This window comes from Pleurodeles waltl, chromosome 3_2, assembly GCF_031143425.1.
Source record: "Pleurodeles waltl isolate 20211129_DDA chromosome 3_2, aPleWal1.hap1.20221129, whole genome shotgun sequence".
NCBI lineage: Eukaryota > Metazoa > Chordata > Amphibia > Caudata > Salamandridae > Pleurodeles > Pleurodeles waltl.
The window spans coordinates 102,505,128-102,525,807 of NC_090441.1; the positions used below are offsets into that span (position 1 = coordinate 102,505,128).

General features: G+C 45.9%; 1 protein-coding gene across 1 annotated transcript in view; it reads left to right on the forward strand.

The window, feature by feature from the left end:
- Positions 1 to 20,680, forward strand: part of LOC138286353 (uncharacterized) — a 1,286,679-nt gene that overhangs the window by 696,869 nt on the left and 569,130 nt on the right. The window contains exons 71-72 of the mRNA XM_069226509.1: positions 1,981 to 2,200; positions 20,571 to 20,678. Of these exons, the coding sequence (XP_069082610.1) occupies positions 1,981 to 2,200; positions 20,571 to 20,678 (328 nt within the window). The remainder of the gene's footprint in view (positions 1 to 1,980; positions 2,201 to 20,570; positions 20,679 to 20,680) is intronic.

The window sequence follows — 20,680 nt, forward strand, 5'->3', positions numbered from 1 at the left end:
GCACAGCTAACTTAACATTGCAGCATGTGTATATGTTTCCTAAGTAATAAGTGTCTGCTTGACCTGCCTTTTCTATTGAATCCACAGTCTGTCTTTTTTTAGCATGTCATGCATTAAGCCTTTCACTACTTACATTGGTTTACAACTATCCCTAGCCTAAAATGTTTGTATTGGGATTTGGGAACTTATGTTTGTATGTATGTGATGTAAATGATGTGTTCCTATTCTTCCTACATCAGTCACATCAACATTGAAGCCGGCTCGTAATAGAGCCGGCGGCAATGCTGATGTGCAGCAGGTGCAGTAGCACCCTTCGTGCATTTCACTGCCCGAAATGCCCGATGGGGCTGTGCCTGGAGGGCCCCTGCACTGCTCATGCCAAGTGTCTGGGCAGTGCAGGGGCCCCCAGGGGCACCCCGAGTCCCCATATGGCTAGCCTTTCCATGGAGAAATAGCGGACAAAGATTAAGGTGGCAATAAGATTTTGGCAGCTACGGTTTTCATGGTTTTCAAGTTTGTCTCTCACTGAAGTTGAACCCAAGCCGACGACGAATCTGATATCTCCAACTTCATGGAGCCTTCCTAACTCACTGTGTCCTGTCTGGTATCAGTGGTGTAGTTTGGATCAAAATAAAAGGCATAGTGCAAATGTGCATAGGCTCTGCAGTCAAGTGATTGCATAGCGACATAGTGGCAGCTACAAATTTGAAGGTGGTTCTGTTCAGAGCATTTGGCACCGAGGCGGAGGGCATTAGTGGCACTCTAAGACCAATATATCAAGCCTGATGGAGCCTTTCCCATAGATAGTATCCCCCTTGCCTCACTGGAGAATTGTAACTTGCATCCGAGAGGCTAAGTCTGAATTGACAACTGCTCGCTGTTCACTGGAGTGTAGGGCTAGGCTTTACCTGGCCTATCGTGGTCGACCTGAAAAGACACTTAAGACCCAGTTACCTGCACTCCATAGACTCACATTAACTTTAATATTTCCATTGTTTCTTTTAGGCAAGTTTTGACATTTAGTTTAACAACTCATATTTCCTAATCATAACCAGATTTTACATTTTAATATTGTTTTCTTATTTTTTACTAAATTGGAATTTTTAATGTTTCAATTATTAACTTCAGCTTCATTTTGGTGCTGCTTCATACTTTAATGATAATTGTCTCTTAAAGATGTCTATTTCTTGAGTCACAGCTAACAGGAGGCACCCACCTAACAATCCAGGTTCTCTCAATATATTATTAGCGAGGAGTGTGTGCTGTGTGTGGCAAACAGGGCCATTGGGGTCTGAAAACGTTTGGGGATAATGGAAAGTACCACAGCTATATTCACATATGTTATGGCAATATGGTCACCTCTAATTTGTTGAGAATATTCCTTAACATGTTACAATGTAGACTACTTACAATAGCTAATGAAAATGATCCAATGAAAATCCATTTTCAGGCGTTTATTCACAAAGTGCTTGCTCCTGTATTTCCCCTTCATAGTACCTATTAATTGTCAGTTTGCTGAATTCAATAGAATGGTAATCTTTATCAATCCTTGTGTTCACCATCTTTTACTTAGGACTTCATAATGAACATTTGAGCTGAGTGCGTTTTGCAAAATCATGTAGACACCTGGAGCGAGATTAACTTTTTCTCTGCCTGCCTTTCCATTCTGGTGTGGGTAGTCCTGGGAAACCATTTTCTTCAATTTCTGAAGAAGGAAGATGATATAATTGTGGTTTAAATTTTCTCACGTTTTCAAATGTGTTGATGAATTAATGTCTCCACTGTCTCGAATTTTCTATAATAGCAGAGCTATTGATATATTTGAACCTGCCCCCCATGTTGTTTTGACCAACACTTTTAGTAGGTCAGTTTCTTTGAACTCTAGCTTCTCATTAGTCTTCTCAGAATTTCCTTGTTCAAGACTTGCAATGGGACTGTGGGTAATGAATAACCAATTTGTCAATGTTTGTGTAATTTAAGCTTCTAGAAGTTGAAAATAACAAATACACACAGATCATCGGCTCACTTCAGGATCGTCTCAGTGGATTGCCTGGAAGTACAGCCATTGCAGCCGGATTCGTTTCATACCTCGGTGCTTATGAGAGCCTCTTCCGTCAACTCATACTTACTGTTGAATGGCCAAAAGCCTTGAAAGAACGAGGCTTTCCACTGGTTATAGATTCTATCGATCCTGTCAAAGGTATGGTGCAAGTACAAATTTTTTGTCCAATTTAGGAGTTCTGTAAACTATTTTTTAACATTGCTGTGTTCAGTGTGGCATTTTCCATAATGTAAAACGATCAGTGCACAAGTATGCAACTGCTGTGAGTTAAGAGATCACAAAATCTTTATCCTGCTTTATTACACTGTCCTACAGAGTGTTAACTCATTGGCATTTCTTCTGTTATCAGGGACTTTACATGATTATAACCTGGTTAGATCTCCTGTGATCACAACCTGGGTAGATCGCCTGTAGCCCTCGGGAAAGCATGAGTATGTACCATCTTACCAACTTGAGCAGGGAGAAATTACAAGTTATGGACCACACCTCTCTCAACTATCGCTTCATAGCTTAACTCTCTGGCTAGCTTTTCTAAAAATGTTTATTTTACTTGGCCTCTCTTAAAAAAAGATTTTTTCATAATTAGGTTTTAACATTGACACCATAACCTGCATGATTTAAGTTGATTTGCACTATTGCATTTTAAAAGTAGTTGCGCCGTTGCCCTACCCTGTTTCCTGCTCTCTGCTGCCTGCACACTGCACTTGGATTCCCCGGTCTGCCCGACCTTGGTTATTTGTTGTGGAGGGACTTCCACTCACCCGGTGCAACTGAGGCCGCCAATTTTGAAAGGTTGGCAGTCTAGTCTTTAGTAACTTAGCTCTATTAAAAGATAGCCTGGCGCGGACGTGCCACTGGCATGCCAAAGGCAAGCCCGCCTTTGCCTGACTGACGCCAGCCACCAGGTACCCTGCATTTCGCACTTTAGGGGTAAGAGAAACCACCATACTTCATTATTCTAATAATTACCTCAAAGAGATCAATGCCAGGGGCGCCTCTTTCCAGAGGAAAGCCATTTCACAATGCCATACACTCCTTTTGCTGAAACCTATTACCTCAACTAAATGTAAAATCTATAGTATCACGTTTACCACTGATCTTTCAGTGATGGCCTCCGTCCACTCGGAAAGCACCTCCTCTAAGGAGGGCCCTAGTGGAACTTCTATCTCTATCTCTAGCGAATGTTTGCAAACAAGCATAAGTGACGCAATCAATTGATAAAAGGTCTATACTGCAACATACGCTCTGTTCCCAAAGATGCTACTGAAATATGGGATCTCATAACCACTCATGAGCCAGACATATGCTTTCTTACTGAAACCTGGCTTCACCCAGCGGCTATCCCCTGCAACCCCGTAGCGATTCTGGAAAACCATAATTTGCTAAAACTTGATGTGGAGACAAAAGGGGGACAGAGTTCCTATAGTCTTCCTCACTCAACTCAGCTAAAATTACTGTAATTGACACTCTCCACAAGGAATGGATAGAGATCTGCATTTTTAACTTAAAGACTCTGCTTGGTGATCCATGGAAAGGTGTCCTAGTACATTGCCCCCCTGACCTAAAAAAAGACTTTAGCCATAAGCTAACAGAAATCCTTGCCTCCCTTGTGCTTACTTTAAAAAAAATCCTTTTAGTAGGAGATTTCAACTACCACGCAGAACTGGATTCTGACCCCGAAACTCCACCCCTTTTCTCCGATCTAGAGATGCTGGGGCTCACCCAGAAACTCGTTGGATCCACGCACATTCCGACCTTTTATTCACAAATATACCCAATCTAGAGTTAGATTCTCCCTTGCCCCCTAACTGGGTCTGACCACTCCATGATAAACTTCTGGCTCCCTAGCGAAGGGAAACGGGCTAGCCGGAAGAAAGTCTTCCATAAAAAAATCAGGCCATGGAAGAAAGTCTCAGATTCTTCTTAGTCAACCATTTTCCCCACCCTAAATGTTTCCGAATCTTCTGACATTATCAGTGGTCTTAATATTTTGCAAAAACCTTTTTTGCGGACCTTGGATCAAATTTTCACTCTTAAATCTAGTCAATTTAACCATATAAGGCCTCATTCCCCTTTGTTCTCCTAAGAGCTGAAACGAGAAAAAGCAGCTTGCAGGACACTGTAGAGAAGATGGTGCGCCTCTAAATCCCTCCATGATAAAAACTCTTACAAATCAGCCTTGAACATTTATCATCAAACACTTAAAGCTGCCCAGAAATCACACCTCATCAAAAGAACAGACAACATATACGTTGTCCCTTTAGCTAGAGTAGTACGATCCTGCGGTCTGTAGATCATCTCATAGACAGATGGCACACAGTTGATCATATCTATAAAACCTAAATTCGGAGACTGAATGAGAAAAATTGCTTCCTGAATGTCTACTGCGTGCAGTTGAACAGCCAAAAAAGTGAGATCCTGCTGTTCAGCAAAGCCTACACCTACTGGGCAGACGACTGGTAACCGTCCAACATGGATACTGTCCCTCAACCCAAAAAAGTTGTTAAAAACCTAAGCATCCTAATAGACAACAGCTTCACTATGAAACAGCAGGTTGGGTCTATATATGGTTTTTGTGTCACAATCATGCAAATGCTAAGGAAAACATTTCAATGGCTACCTCTCTATATTAGAAAAACCCTTACGCGGGCCTTGGTAGTCAGCCGCCTGGTTTACAGAAACACCCTATTAGTTGGAGCTAATGAAAGTCTACTGTCAAAACTTCAGGTAGTTCAGAATACTGCTGCACGCCTTGTGTGCCCACTAATCCCCCCCAACCCTCCTGCTAGCCTTCAGAGCTCACCCTCAGATCCCTTCATTGGCTCCTAATAAGGAAACGCATCATTTAAAAACGTTTATGCCTGGTACACAAATCTCTCTCAGGATAAGGCCCTGCCTCCCTCCACAACAAACTTCACCATTATCCTCCAACAAGAAATGTGAGATCCAAAGTGCAGCATCTGCTCAGCCCCCGACCATTCGCAGAGTTAAACATGGCAGCTGTGCTTTCTCTTACCTGGGCCCCCACCACTGGAACATACTCGCCCAGCACACTGACGACTGTTCTGAATTCGCCTACTTCAAAAAACGTCTAAGAACCTGACTATTCTAGTCCCCCGTCCCTCCTCTTTTCACTTACCTGGTGTGAGCTTCAGCGCCGCGATTCTACACGCTATATTAAGCTCACTCGTAATAATAATAACTTAACTGGAGAAAATTCGTCTTAGGTATGGAACAGAACCTGCCAGAGTCTGTCATGCATTTTGATTTATTGTTGTGTGTTTTTTCAACTTTTCGCTTGAAGTGCACAAACACAAATATGAAAACAGACAAGATATCACAGGGTGCAATTTAAGGATCCCTGAATGTCCAATCGATAGCAGTAAAGCTTTGCCATTTTGGGAGGGGTCAGTATTTAGATATTGTTATCAGACATACTTGGTTTCATTCCATCTGTTTCCCAGTCGTGTGTGCCTGTCTCGAAGACGACACTAAGGGCCACATGTAGTAAAGTCCGATATTGCGACTCAGAAATTGTGAGTCTGTCCGACTCGCAATTTCCGACTCGCAATATCGGATGCAGAACGGTGTCTCAGACACCGTCTGCGACTCGCTATGGGGTCGCAAAGACCCACCTCATCAATATTATTGAGGTGGGTTGCATTTTGCGACCCCATAGCGAGTCCCTGCACTCGCAGGGATGGTGGCCTGCTGAAGTCAGCAGACCTCCATGTCTGTGACTGCTTTTTAAATAAAGCAGTTTTTTTTTTTTCATTTTGCAGCCCGTTTTCCTTAAAGGAAAACGAGTTGCAAAATGAAAAAAATGACGAAACCATTTGGTTTCGTTTTTTCAGAGCAGGCAGTGGTCCATATGACCACTGCCTGCTCTGAAAAAACCTTTATGCCCACATTCACAACTAAGGAAGGGGTCCCCATGGGACCCCTTCCCTTTTGCGAATGAGTTACCACCATTGTGACACTGGTGGTAACTGCGAGTTGCTTTGCGACCGCATTCGCGGTCACAAAGCAATTCTGAATTGCGATGCGAGTCGCAAATAGGAAGGGAACACCCCTTCCTATTTGCGAGTCGCATTCACAAATTGCGAGTCGGTACCAACTCACAATTTGTGAATGAGCATCGCGTTAGGCTGTTTGCATGGCGCAAACTGCGATTTTCGCAATTTGCACCATGCAAACGGCTACCTACATCTGGCCCACTGCCTGCTCTGAAAAAACCTTTATGCCCACATTCACAACTAAGGAAGGGGTCCCCATGGGACCCCTTCCCTTTTGCGAATGAGTTACCACCATTGTGACACTGGTGGTAACTGCGAGTTGCTTTGCGACCGCATTCGCGGTCACAAAGCAATTCTGAATTGCGATGCGAGTCGCAAATAGGAAGGGAACACCCCTTCCTATTTGCGAGTCGCATTCACAAATTGCGAGTCGGTACCAACTCACAATTTGTGAATGAGCATCGCGTTAGGCTGTTTGCATGGCGCAAACTGCGATTTTCGCAATTTGCACCATGCAAACGGCTACCTACATCTGGCCCTAAATGATGTCTCTGTAGCAGGATTTTTGTAAGACAGCGCTTTGGTGCGGTTCCATGTAGAACTGATCTGCTGCCTGTATATCCTGCAACCAAAGTCCCGCTCACTCCCAGAGGGGGCTCTTAAGCTCAGCTGTTAACTTTGATAATCAATTTATGACTCATGATGTCAGGCGGAAATGAAAACAGGATAATTCACTCACATATATATATTCATGTTAAAACTGAAAGCTCCTACGCCATCCCCCAAGCATCAGTCATTTAATAAATATATGAACTGGAAGCATAGTATTAGACTGTACGATAAATATAACACACCTTAGGACACGATAATGAACCTAAATGCATCAATTACTAACAACTTCTGTGGCTGGAGACCTCAATGAGCAAATTAGCAAATGCCCAATTACAGGCGGGCCCCTGTGGAAACATATATATGGCTAGATTTATAACCCATTGAGTGATAAAGTACATTAGTCACTGTACTTCACACTTTCTCGGAAGATTGGAATAGACAATGTGGCCATGGCCTTTGCAACACAGTTTGTGGCAATGTTTCCTGTGTCAAAACGTCCACAAATAGATATTTTTTAGTGCTCTAAAAAGCATCCCGTCCCTAATACAACTAGATAGGTCCGGAGAAAATAAAGTTTCTATGCTCTTGGAAGTGTTTTTCCTTTTATTGCTCACTGAGCTGTAATTAAATCATTCTTTATAGATAGTGTCAGAAGGCCCTTCCTCAGCTCACAAGTTGGTACACAACAAAAGCACTATAGGGTCTACAATGTTATGAGATTCGGGGCGTGGCCAAGGGTCTGGAGATGGCGCACGCCTAAATCCATCGCTCTGGAGGGGCCGACTAAAAAGTCGAGGAGAAGCGTGCCATCTCCGGGCCGATCTGAGCCTGGGCGGGAGCACTGAACTGGGGGCTGGCCCTGGACGCTGCCGGGCCCCCGTCGCGGCTCTGGAGAGCGTTGCTGGACGGACCCGGCCGGAGAGGAGATCGGCGGCCTATCTCCGCGGCTTCGAGTTGTGCGGTGGGCCAACGCGGGACGAGGGTGGATGGCCCGAGAGCGGCTGGGGACCCCGGCCGAGTCTCCCCACTGCTTCCAAGGTGCTGGGGCAGCCAGCGGGGGCCCAGGGGTCCTGGAAGGGCCTGCCCCGTGGAGCAGCGGAGCAGCGCTGCTGCTGGATGCGGGCGCGGCCCCTGTTTGTGCTGGGGCCGGCCCGTGAACACGACGCCTGGCCCGGGCGGGGCATAGAGACATTGAGGAAGCGGCGCGGCCCCAGAGCTGAGCTGGGGCCGGCTGCCACATCTGTGGCAGGGGGCTAGTGCCCTGAATATGGTGAGAGTGGCGGGGGGCCCGGCTGACCGTGGACCCGGGTGGGCCCCTGAGAGCCCCTGCAGGATAGTAGGAGGCTGGTGAGGCAGGCGGGGGAGCGGCCCAGCCTGGGGCAGGAGCCAGCCTGCGAACACACTGGGCTGTGGTCCCTCGGAGCTTGACGGGGCACGAAGTGAGGCCGACCCCCTGGCTGGACTTAGCCAGCGAGGGAAAGAAACGGCGGAGATAGCGAGTGAGGAGGCAAGCCCCGCAAAAGGAGCAGAGGGCAGATTGCCTGGCCGATGAAGACCACAGACCGCCCCGGGTACCCTGGAGCGTCGATGACCCCTGAGTGAGTAGCACTGCGGATGGAACGCCTGAAGAAGTTGGAGCTCGAGGGGTGAGTGAATGTGCCTGGTCGTGATGCTGGCGCCGCAGGGGGAACAGTGAAGAGGTGGTAACGACACCACGAGGAAGGGCGGCCGGGCCGGGACTGCGACGCACTAAAGGGCCCGGGCGGAGGGGCGTAGCCCTGGACAAGCAGCACGCGGTGGAGCGGCCGGTACAACCGGAGCTGAAGAGAGTGGCAGTTTGCCACAGACTGACAACGTGAAGCCCCCAGCTCTGCAATCGGAAACCAGAGGTAACCGGCGGGGTGTCTGGGACCTGCTCGGGACCGCCATGGCACTGCGGAGCGGCCTACTGAGACCAGGGCGCGGAGGCAAGGATGGAGAAGAACTCACAATAACGTTTGGCCCACTGCCTGGGCCCCTGGGGTGCGACCCCTTATTCATCCAATGCCCCCCAAGAGCCGTCACAAGAACAGAACCATGGAGCCCGCGGCGCCGCCGGGGCACAAAGAAGCGGACTCACAGGACCATGCACAAGTTAAAGTACAGGACACCCTAGATAAAATACTTGGGGCGATAGACGACACAAAGACAACGTTAATACGGGACATCAACCAAGTCGCGGTTGAGGTGGGTCTACTGAGAGCGGACCACCATAAACTGGTAGACAGAGTCAAAGAAACGGAATCCACGTTGGCGGACATCGTACCGAAGCAGAAAGACCTGGCGGCTGAAGTGACTTCCCTTGTTGATAGAGTGGCACAACTTGAAAAGAGAGCTGAGGATGCGGAAGGGAGGAACAGGAGGAACAACGTACGCGTGGTGGGCCTCCCTGAGGGGGCTGAGGGGACAAACATGGTGGAATTTCTGGAGAAATGGTTCAACACGACAGTTGCACCTGGGTGCCTGACTCCCTTCTACACGCTGGAGCAGGCGCATCGGGTGCCGTCGAGGCCTCTTGCCCCTGGTAGACCTCCCTGTGCTGTGATCGCCAAACTATTACATTATAGAGACCGAGACATCCTCTTGCAGAAGGCCAGAGAGTCGGGCCCGTTTAAAGTAGCAAACTGGGAGGTGACACTATTTCCGGACTTTACACTGGAGGTTCAGAACAAGCAAGCTTCATTTCTGGCAGTCAAGAGGGCCCTAAGAGAGGAAGGGATCCAGTATTCGCTGCTTTATCCAGCCAGATTAAGAGTGATGTCGGAAGGGAAGACCATGTTCCCCCAGTCCCCTGAGGAGGCATGGGAGTGGCTAGAGACACATGGGTCCCAAACGGGGCGGTCGGCAGGAGAGGGCCCGACTGGGAGTGGGCCTCACCGGGCCCCGAGGGGACAGAGACCCAGGGATCGCCCGTGACTAACGCCAACGCAAACACAGAAAGAAAATGGCAGGAAAGCGGCCCTGGAGGCGGCAGCCCGCGTGGGTGGAGAGATGTCTCCCCAGGAGGGCTCCGGGGAGGAGTCGGATGACACATTGGTGTCCTCTGCTGGAGAGTTGGGGTGCTCGGCCCGTGCCCCGAAGGTGACCCCGCAAACGGCTGACGAACTTGGCTAATCCAAAATCTCAAAAGGCCCCCGAGATATGGCACAACGTGTGAACAAGTGGCCCCTCCGGACGTGGCCACCCCCCTGACCAGAACCTCGCCTGTCTAGCCAGGCTGGCGAGTACTGCTGATATACGTTTGAACAAGTTGCACTGTTGCACAGTTTTCTGGGCAACCTACAGTTTGGGAGGCGCCCTGGGGTTTGGGGTACACAGTTACAAGTTAAAATGGCAAAGTGGGTGGTGAAGTCCGACTATAGCAAAAGTCTGAACATGCGAAGGGGCAAATCCGAGGCCCTGGAGAGCCGGGGACACTTTTACCAGACTGATATACTGAGATGGCAGACTACAATCTCTTAACTTGGAACATTAGGGGGATGGGCACGCCGGCTAAAAGACATAGAATTCTCTCCTACTTAAAGAGAAGGGGGGTACAGGTGGCAATGCTGCAGGAGACTCATCTGGCATCGGGGAGGGCGAAAAACTGAGGCGCAGATGGAGGGGACAGGTGTTTGCCACAGAGTATTCAGCTTATGCAAGGGGTGTACTGATATGGGTCAGAGCAGGGGTCCCTCTAACAATAGACTCTTCCAACATAGACCGGGAGGGCAGATTTGTGATACTGGAGGGGAGGCTACATGGTACCCCGATAGTCTTGAGTTGCATTTACGCCCCTAACCAGGACCAGGTCCCCTTCATGACAGGTTTATCGAGCTACCTTACCCGTCAATGCACTGGAGAGTTATTAATCGGGGGGACTTCAACGCAGTACTAGACATAAATATGGACAGGTCTACCCCGCCACTACAAGGGGCAGTGGCAACTAAAACAGCCAAAAGACTGTGCGAATGGCTGGGCACTTGGGGGCTGGTGGATGTCTGGCGAGAGCAACACCCAAATATTAGCGACTACTCGTATTACTCGGGCCTCCACTGGGTGCACACTAGAATTGATAGAGTGGTTTGCACAGCGGGTCTTATGAGTAACATGACACACTCTGAATATCTTGCCTGCATCCTATCTGACCATAATCCCCTGTTGCTGACGTTGAGGGCACCGGAGGATAGACCTCTCATACCGTCGTGGAGATTGACCCCCGCAGCACTCGAAAATCAGGCATACAGAGAGGCCCTGCGCTGCCACCTGGCAGAATATATCAAGATAAATAGTGGATCTACCCCTTCCAGGGCCACGGAATGGGAAACACTCAAGGTGGTGACGAGGGGCTTCTGCCTGGGGCAATCGGTGGGGGTGAAACGCACACTTGAGAGGGAATTGGCTGCCCTAGAGAAGGGGAAATTGAGACGGGGACCTGCAGCTCAGGAGAATGAGGAATATAACCGTGTCCGTAGAGAACATTCCCGGATTGAGGAGCAGCTTAGGTGTCGCAGCAGGCAAAAATATTTGGCATCCCTACAATCGGAGGAGGGCAGATCGGGGAGACTGCTGACGTGGCTGGTGCGCCCAGGCGGGTATAACGAGCCCATCATGAATGTACTGGATGAGGGGGGACTTAGCAGACTCAGGCCAGGCCCCATAAATGACGCATTTAGGGAATATTATACACAACTATATGGGAGACCTAGCAACCTGGGAGCGGAGGACTTTGATAATTTTCTACAGCAAATCCCACTGCCAACACTGAATTCAGTAGAGAGAGATAGCCTGGGGGGACCAGTGACAGCGGATGAGATAAGCGAGGCCATAGCGCAATTAGCCCCCGGGAAGACTCCTGGTACAGACCGTCTCCCCACGGATTTTTATAAAAAATATAAATCTCTATTGGTTCCCCAACTGGCGGAAATGTACACAGAGGCATTACACTGCGGGGAGTTGCTGCGCACGCTATGTGAGGCCTTGGTGGTGCCACTCCCCAAGACAAATGCCAGGGAAGCATCGGTGACGGACTTTCGTCCTTTATCGATGCTAAACAGCGACTTTAAGATCCTTAGTAAGATCATGGCTGGCCGGTTGCTCCCTCTCATGACCACACTCGTGTATGTGGACCAGAACGGCTTTGTTCCTGGTCGTAGTACCTCCCTGAACCTGAGGTGGATTTTCGCTGTTCTGCACATGCCTAAAGAGTCGAAGCTGCCAGCAGGGGTCTTGCTTGCTGTAGACTTCGAGAAGGCCTTTGACTCGATCAGATGGGACTTTCTAAGAGCCATGATGCTAAAAATGGGACTGGGGGAGGGTTGGGTAAAATGGGTGGACCTGTTGTATACTTCCCCACTAGCAAGAGTGAAGTCGGGCAGAACAATATCTAGTGCATACCCAGTATTTCGGGGAACCAGACAGGGATGCCCCTTGTCCCCACTGTTATTTGCCCCGGCTGCGGCAGGAAGGTGTAGGTGTAGGAACATATTGTCTCTCTGTACGCCGACGATATACTTATTTACCTTAGGGATGGGACCAGTGGACTCCCATGGGTTTTGAGGATCCTAGAGGACTTCGGGGTGTTGTCTGGGCTTCACCTTAACCGAGGGAAAACATTTGTGTTTCCCATGCTGCCAGGCAGTGTACGCCCTGGAGCATGCCCAACGGACATGAACTGGGCCCCGCGGACCTTCAAATATCTGGGCATTCAAATATTCCATGAACTGAGTGATCTCCGGGATGGTAATCTTGGCAGGGCACTCCGATCCCTGCGGTCCTCGGTTGGGTTCTGGCGCTCACTGAAGTTAACAATAATGGCCAGAGTAGCTCTATCTAAAATGATTATGCTTCCTCGCCTACTCTACTACTTCGCCAACTTACCACTACTGGTCCCCTCGGCGTGGTTTCGCGAGTTGAACGCTTTGCTCAGGGAGTTAATATGGGATGGTGGTTGTAGACGCACGGCACTGACTACCATTTGTAGACCGACTCATATGTGCGGGCTGGGTGCCCCTGACTTCGAGGCATATTACCTAGCATCCCAACTACAATGGGTGTGTGGTTGGCTGGTGGGCAGGGGACATCTGGATTTGTGTACCGCCCACGGTGAGATAGATACAGCTCGGATTGTAGCACGCATGGCAGGCAGGAAGATTGCCCTCTTAGGGGACAACATAATGAACAGTGTTGCAATGAAATGCTGGAAACAGTGCACGAGAAGGGTTGGAGTGGGCCCACCATACTCCCCGCTTTGCTGCTATCGGTCCTTTCCCTGGACCTGGGAGGAAAGGGACAGGGGGGCTAGGGCTGGGACCGTGGACAAGAGCAGGAGTAGTGACAGTCGGGGGCTGTTCAACGAGGGGGTGCTGAGGAGCTTCACTGACGGGGGGAGTTCCTCAGGGACAGTTTTTACTCTTCAGGAAGTTAGTGCATACCTTGAAGGACCATTGGGATACGATTAATGCGGAGCCCACTGTCCACGGGGTGTTACACCTCCTGATGACCTCAGGAGAAGAGCCTCATTTGGTAGCTAAAATATACCGGGTCCAGATTGAGGCTGCATTAGACCCTCTGCATTCTCTGAGAGAAAGGTGGGCGAGAACGATTGGGCGGGACCTGTCCGAGGCAGAATGGAGTAGATCACTGGCTTATCCCCGGACGATCTCACACAACACGAGATTAAGATACATCCAATACAACTACCTACATAGGACGTACCTCACTCCTCACCGACTGTTCCGTATATATGGGGGGACCCCCAGGACATGCCCCAGATGTAGGGACGGGGAGGCTGACTTTGATCACATAGTGTGGGGATGCCCGGTACTTCAGGCTGGTTGGGGGGAGATGATGGCGGTCCTGTCAAGGCTATTTGAGGCGGAACTGCAGCCAACACCTACTATGTGCTTGCTGGGCCTCAAGACCGGTGCCACGCGGGGGAAAGTTAGGGGTCGTTTCCTGGACCTGACTCTGGCCCTTTATAAAAGACTGATCATGAGGGGCTGGAAGGCCTCCAGCCACCCCTCGCTGACTGAATGGAAAGGCGATGTTACGAGATGGACCAAGGCTGAACTGCAGGTCTTAAAGGCCGAGGAGGCCAGGGGAGTTCGCCAGACCCCCATTGCTCCGGAGTGGGAGGACTTAGTGACAAGCTGGGACGACTTAATGAAGAGATCAATAGCTCCAGAGGTAGTAGGATGAGATGACCAATACGCCCAACAGATTTGGCCTTTGGGGAAGGTCCCTGGAATTAGAGCTGGGGCATTGACGAACACACCAATAGGCCGCACCCAATGACAAAGGGTAGAGAGGGACTGGACACAAATAGCTACATAACTGCTGGAAGGGGGGGAGAACGTATGGCTGGCCATCCCCGCTCAATGAAGTGCCCCAGCAGAGACTTCCTTTAAAAGATGCAAAGGCCCACCCACATAAGCCATTAAGTTTATACATAGTTTGAAGTTGAGTTAAGCATGTTATGAGGTCACATAATTCAAAATGGTAACAAAGAATCACGAAGTAAATAACCACTTAAAGTAGAAATGTTAGTATATTAGAATCAGTGATTAACAAATATTATATGGTAATCAAAATGACTAAGAAGTTATGTAACAAAGTAGTTGTAAAGTATAACATGAACACGGATTGCTTGACTGATATGTATGATAAGAACAAGATGTTGCCGCAAATGGACTTGCATATGTAAGACAGAGAATAGTTCATAAACATATATTTGAAAAACAAAAATACAATGTTATGAGAATCCTGAGTAAGAGGTTGTTTAAGAAATACATCTGATAGGTATTAAAGCACATAATGCATGAAGATATTGTAGCATTACTAAACAGTACAAAATAAAGGTAGTTTTTTTAAACAGATTTACAGTTTTAAGTGTGTGGGCTGCATTGTTGGATGTGTGGTCATATGAACAAACTAGGATTAGTTGAAACTAAGATTGGTGGGTCCCAAGGTAAATTTTGTAGATTTAAATATAGTTTCAAAATGCACTATGTCTCTTATTAAGAGGTAAGATACAGGAGCCTGTGAACAATTAAAGCCCTATTCAGTATTTGTCAAGAACAGATTGTAATAAGTAAAATAAATACATGTTCGCTCAGTATAGGTCTGACAGTCAGAACTGTCTCACTAAGTAGGTACGCCAGAGAAGTATGAACAGATGTATACCTTAAGGCTACCAGATTACTCGCTGTCCCAGAAGACACAGTGCTTTGGTGCTGGGTTTTTCTTTTAAAAATGATTGTTTTTATATATGCTAGTTCAAGTGGATCAAATGAAGTGAATCAAGTCAACAGTTCCTAGAACACAATTGGTTGATAAACTAAAACCCAGACAAGAAGCACTCCATTCACGATTACATGGAGTCATCTGTTAACAATAATGTAGGTGGCGGTCATCACCCCCTTCTTCCTTCCATTAAAACATGACAGTGAAACACGCGATACTGCTTAGTTTTGCCCTTCACTACCACTCTAAAGCCCTTCTCTCTGAGGGGACCACAAGCGTGTCTCCTCGCCAATCTAATCTCAGAAAATATATTTTGACATTGTATCTGTGAGCAGTACATAGTTTATGCAAAAATCAGTCTATGTGCAAAATATACTCCTGATTAGCCTCTGCCCCCTTCTGGTGCTCACTTCCAGTAGATTTACCAGGTTTAACTGACAGTAAGGGGAATTTGTCAGGCTGGTTTTTGTCAGCCAAACATGCAACTGTTCCAAATGACATAGGGTTAATGAGATATCTTATTATGCAGTGGAAGCTAGTGATCTCTTATTTGCCAGAAATTCAAGCAAGCAAGCTCAGTCTCTATAGAAGGGTCAAGGTGGTTCTCTCCCAGAGAAACATTTTTAAAAAATGAGGTCAAACAGTGCACTTTAAAGCACAATTTCCATATACATTCGCAAAAAAAAGCTATAGACTCTGAAAGAGCACTCATGAAATATTAAAATAATTTGATGGTGAGCCATTGAATCCTCACGCTTCCCAAGAGCTGATCTATTTTTTTTGCCATGGGTGTGCCTCATAGGTCAATAATCACTTTCAGTGGGCCAGGCTCAGCATTTAGTTGTCGGTGCTACCTAATGCCCTAAATTGCACACAAAAGGTATTTCCAGTATGCCAGATACTTGTACAAAACAAGCACAAAATGTTTTGCATATTATCCCCGCTTCTTTTGAACCGAAATATTAATTATTGCTGGGCGCAAATGTAATTTTTGCCCGAAACTATATGTTGGGAATTGACTATTAATACCCCCTTAATATTTTGAAACCAATGAAGTTAGTAGTTTACTCCAAAAATAAATGGAATTGTCAGAAAAGTCACCAGTACTTGCAGGTACAGGATATAGATTTTTTTTTTAATCAATAGTCACATATGGCGCTCATTTGTGGCTTGTTTTCCTAGTTTATAGGATTGTTCATGCACTGGTCTGTTCCAGCCTCTAATTCTGATATTTTGTGCACAGAATAAACAGAACACAGCGGATGGAAAAAAAAGGCAACAATAACTTAAGAAGTTCTTGATTCCACCACTTAAATATCCTAGAATTTGTTAATACATTTTATAAATTGAACATGTAATCTGGAGCAGTAATGTGAGTGTGTTAACTTTGCGTCTTGATTCCGTTTGCTCTTACCTCTTCCAGTTGCTTTATTGGCCTTTTTGTCTGTTGGATTGGCTTGAAACAAGCTCTCAAGTGGAATAGGTGAGATTGAATTATCTGCTGGTAAATGTTTGTTGACACAGTATCCTCTCTGGCTTGTGAAGAGGATGTTTGAGAAGATTAGGTTCTTTGTGACTAAGGGTAGAACTGGAAATACCACTACCGGTGTTTGTGTTGGTGCTGGTGCCGCAGACCAAGGCTCACTCTATCTCATAAGCTGACGAGTGGCAGATAGCTATTGCCTCAAGTTGACTGGTGACTCTAATTAGGTCCCAAACCAATACATGAGTCTAGAAACTCATTATAAGCCAACACAGACACATATTTGTTGAGCTCATACCTGGTCTCTGGGAGCCGTGTATCACTACGCATAGTTGTGGGATACAGGGAGGATGGGTAGGCAATGCATATCTGGTTGGGCTTACATTGTTTTGGACAGTCATGCCATAGTTTAAGGATTTTCAGCCCAAATCATCCAACAAAGGGCGTCTGTTGTTTCACATAGAGTTAATGGTGTTATTATCATTACATGATTTTCAGTTTGAATATTCAGTATTCAGTGTTTAAGGATTGGTCACAGTGAGGGTATTGAGACATCTTGGGAACATTTTGTAACAGAAATGTTTTAGATCCTTCCTGAATTGGAAAAGTGATGAAGACGATTTTATATGAGGAAGGTTTTTCCTGAGTTTTGAAATATACCACGTGAATGCCTGTTTCCTCAGTGGGTTTCTGGATTTCCATTCAGATGATGTTAGACTGTGTTGTCCTTTGACTAGTTGATGTCCCTGTGTGTCGGCACAATGTAATCCTGTTGACATTAGAAAAAAGGTGTGCAGTCGTAGCAAGTGTAGCTATCCAAGTATAGGGGTGATGTGGTTAAATTTGCTATGGCTGGTGATTAAGTAAATGATAGTAGGACTAATGGTAACTGTCAGAGGGGAAGTGGCAAAATGTGGTATGCCATGAAATCAGATATTCCCACCACTACATGGGAGAGGAAATGAGATTATGGGAGAGGAAATGAGATTATACAGTAGCGCAATGGAGGAAGGTGGCTTTGAACAGTATGGGAGTGCGGAGGCAAACCACTCAAGGTTCATTTTCAATGGGAAATTTATTAGGGTCCCCCATTAGTAAAAAACGAATACTATTTTTATTGCATTGCTTGATGGAACTGCAGGAATAGAAGAGGCTGAGGCAGAATATGAGGCATTGAATAACATGCATGGACCACAGAGATTGTTCTTGTCAGTATATAGATGGATCATGATGTCCTAAATTGTCAGCTGTGTCCCCAAGGTATTCATGTACAGATTTAAAAGGTTAAGAACCGTAATTGAATGTTGTAAACCCCTAAAGATTATAGTGAATGAGGAATATAGAGGGCTTCATGAAGGTCCATTTAATTTGTTATTTTGCATCTGAAGACCATTGCAAAACCAAAGGTGCTAAATTTCTACTGACCTCTGAGGGGTATGGAGAGCTCCAGAGCAGGTCCCTGTGATTTTAGGGTGTTCTCCCAAACTTTTTTCCCATCAGGACTGAGTGCCATTAGGGCTGAGGACTAAGTGCTGCAACACTCACCATGAACTCTTAAACAGGAACATTTCTATTTCCATTCAATAGATGGGCAATGCACATTAAAACACAGTAATTGACTGTTCTCAAGCACTTCTGAGATGTGTGAAGTTTCTTGACTGGCTGCTTCGCCATTAGGCTTTGCTTGCCACCTGGCGAGTGTTAAAAAAAAAAAAAAGGTTTTCTTGCTTTATTTTTCCTCATTTCCGATTTTACACCAGTTTCTTAATTTTCATTTTTGATACATTGATCCTAACACTTTCTCTTCTGAGAAGTTTACTTTGTAAAGTCCATGTACTTTTTTAGGTTTTGCCTGCATACGCGGCTTAGAACCAGCCCCTTACTTACCTGAACTTACCATTGGCTTACTCCAATGGTGCTCTGATTTACATGCTTCTGATTGACCGGCACGACGTCTGCACATCACTTCCTGCTGTCTTCTTCGTCTTCTTTGCTGATCTTTCTGTGGGGTTGCCTCTGGGCTAAGTACTCCTTCCAGTCACTTCCCACTGGACACTGGTCAGTGTCCTTCCTCTGGCTATGATGCTGAAAGTACTTTTTTTTTCTATCTGCATGCAGTCTTGTTTCTTCTCCGATGTCTTCTTTCTTCGCTACTGTCTTATCTGTCTTCTTCCTTCATTGCCGTCTTCTTTTTTCTTTCTGCATGCCGTCTTCTTTCTTTGCTGATGTCATCTGTGTCTTCTTTTTTCAATGCCATCTTCTTTTTCTTTTTGCATGCCATTTTCTTTCTTTGCTGCCGTCTTCGTTCTTCATCACCACATGCCGTCTTCTTTCTTCGCTGTCTTCTTTCTTCTTTACTGCCTGCCATCTTCTGGCTTCTTTCTTCACTGTGTCTGTCCTTTCTTTTTTACTGCATGCCATCTTCCTTCTTTGCTGTCTTCTTTCTTCGTTCCCGCATGCCGTCTTCTCTCTTCACTGCATGCTGTCTTCTTTCTTCACTGTCTTCTTTCTTCTTCACCACGCGCTGTCTTCTGTCTTCTTTCTTTGCTGTCTTCTTTCTTCTTTACTGCATGCCATCTTCTGTCTTCTTTCTTTGCTGCCTTCTTTCTTCTTTACTTCATACTGTCTTCTTTACCTCATGACATCTTATGTCTTCTTTTTTTACCACATGCTGTCTTCTTTCTTCTTTACCGCATGCCTTCTTCTGTCTTCTTTCTTCGCTGCCGTCTGCTCAGCATTCTTTCTTCGCTGCTGTCTTCTCTAACTTTTTTCGATTCTGTCTTCTTTTTTCCTTTCTGCATTCCGTCTTCTTTCTTCTTTACCCCATGCCATCTTCTGTCTTCTTTCTTTGCTGTATTCTTTTTTCTTTACCGCATGCTGTGTTTTGTCTTTTTTCTTCACTGTCTTCATTCTTCTTGATCGCTTGCCGTCTTCTGTCTTCTTTCTTCACTGCAGTCTTATTTCTTCTTTACTGCATGCCGTCTTCTTTCTTCACTGCCATCTTCTCTATCTTCTTTCTTTGCTGCCGTCTTCTCTGTCTTCTTTATTTGCTGCTGCTTTTTTTTCTTTACCGCATGCCGTCTTCTTTCTTCGTCATCTTTTTTTTTCTTTACCACATGCCATCTGCAGTCTTCGTTCTTCACCGCATGCTGTCTTCTGTCTTCTTTCTCCACTGGCTTATTCTTTGTTCCTGTCATCTTTCTTCACTGCTGTCTTCTTTCTTCCTTTGTCTTCGTTGCATGCCGTCATGCCAATAGGTTTCGCCTTTGTCTTTTCTTTCTTAGAACATTTTTATAATAATGTTTGTTTTAAATTTGATAACCCATTAACGGTTTCTCAACTTTAAAACAAACATTATTATACATTTTTTCTAATATTTTAGAATCCAGTTAGATAGAAAGAAAAAACAAAGGCAAAACCTATTGGCGTTGCCAATGCTTGTTTATTTAGATGGATTGGTGTTTGATTGTGCTGCTACAGAGTACAGCTCACACATTTGATCTAAGGATTGACTTGTCCCTAACCCTCTTACCCAGTGTTAGCCTAGAAACCCTTAGGGAACATGTTTGCCTACTTTGGCTGTGGGATGTCCTCAATAGGTCAGTTTCTTAAAATTATTTTAAGATTTTCTAAAGGCTTGTGTATCATCTTATGGGGACATTTTTCCAATTTACATTTAATGCACCCCGTCGTTGATCAAAATGTGTTTCTAAGTGTCTCTGAAGTAGGTCTTGTCTGAATAAGTAATGTTGTACCCTGTACGCTGACTTCACTAACTTACATTTATGTGATGTCTTTATAGACCACAGGTCATCTTAGCGCCCAATAGACTTTTCCATCAATAGGTTTGAAGGGAAAGGTTTACTTCAAATGTTGCTGTTGTGTACTCAAGTCCCATGAAAATAACTAGGGTATTAGAATGCATCTTATCCAGATTAGTAAACTGAAATACTAACTGTAAAATATTTAGTTGTGTGATCAGAAATAATAAACATTGCATCAGACAGAATGGAAAGACCCTAAACCAGATAAGCTTCTTCAATTGCAGCTGTTTTAACTTTAATTGATAAGAAATCGAAACACTGAAATTGAATAGTAATTTTCCTAATTTTGTCTTTTCGTTTTTTTTCTGCAGGAAGAGTGATTGATTTTGCTGTTCAGTTCTTTTGGGAGGAATCTGAGCAAAAGGACATAACAGATGCAACAGGCATTCCTGAAGTCGAACACAGCCACGAGAATCTCGGT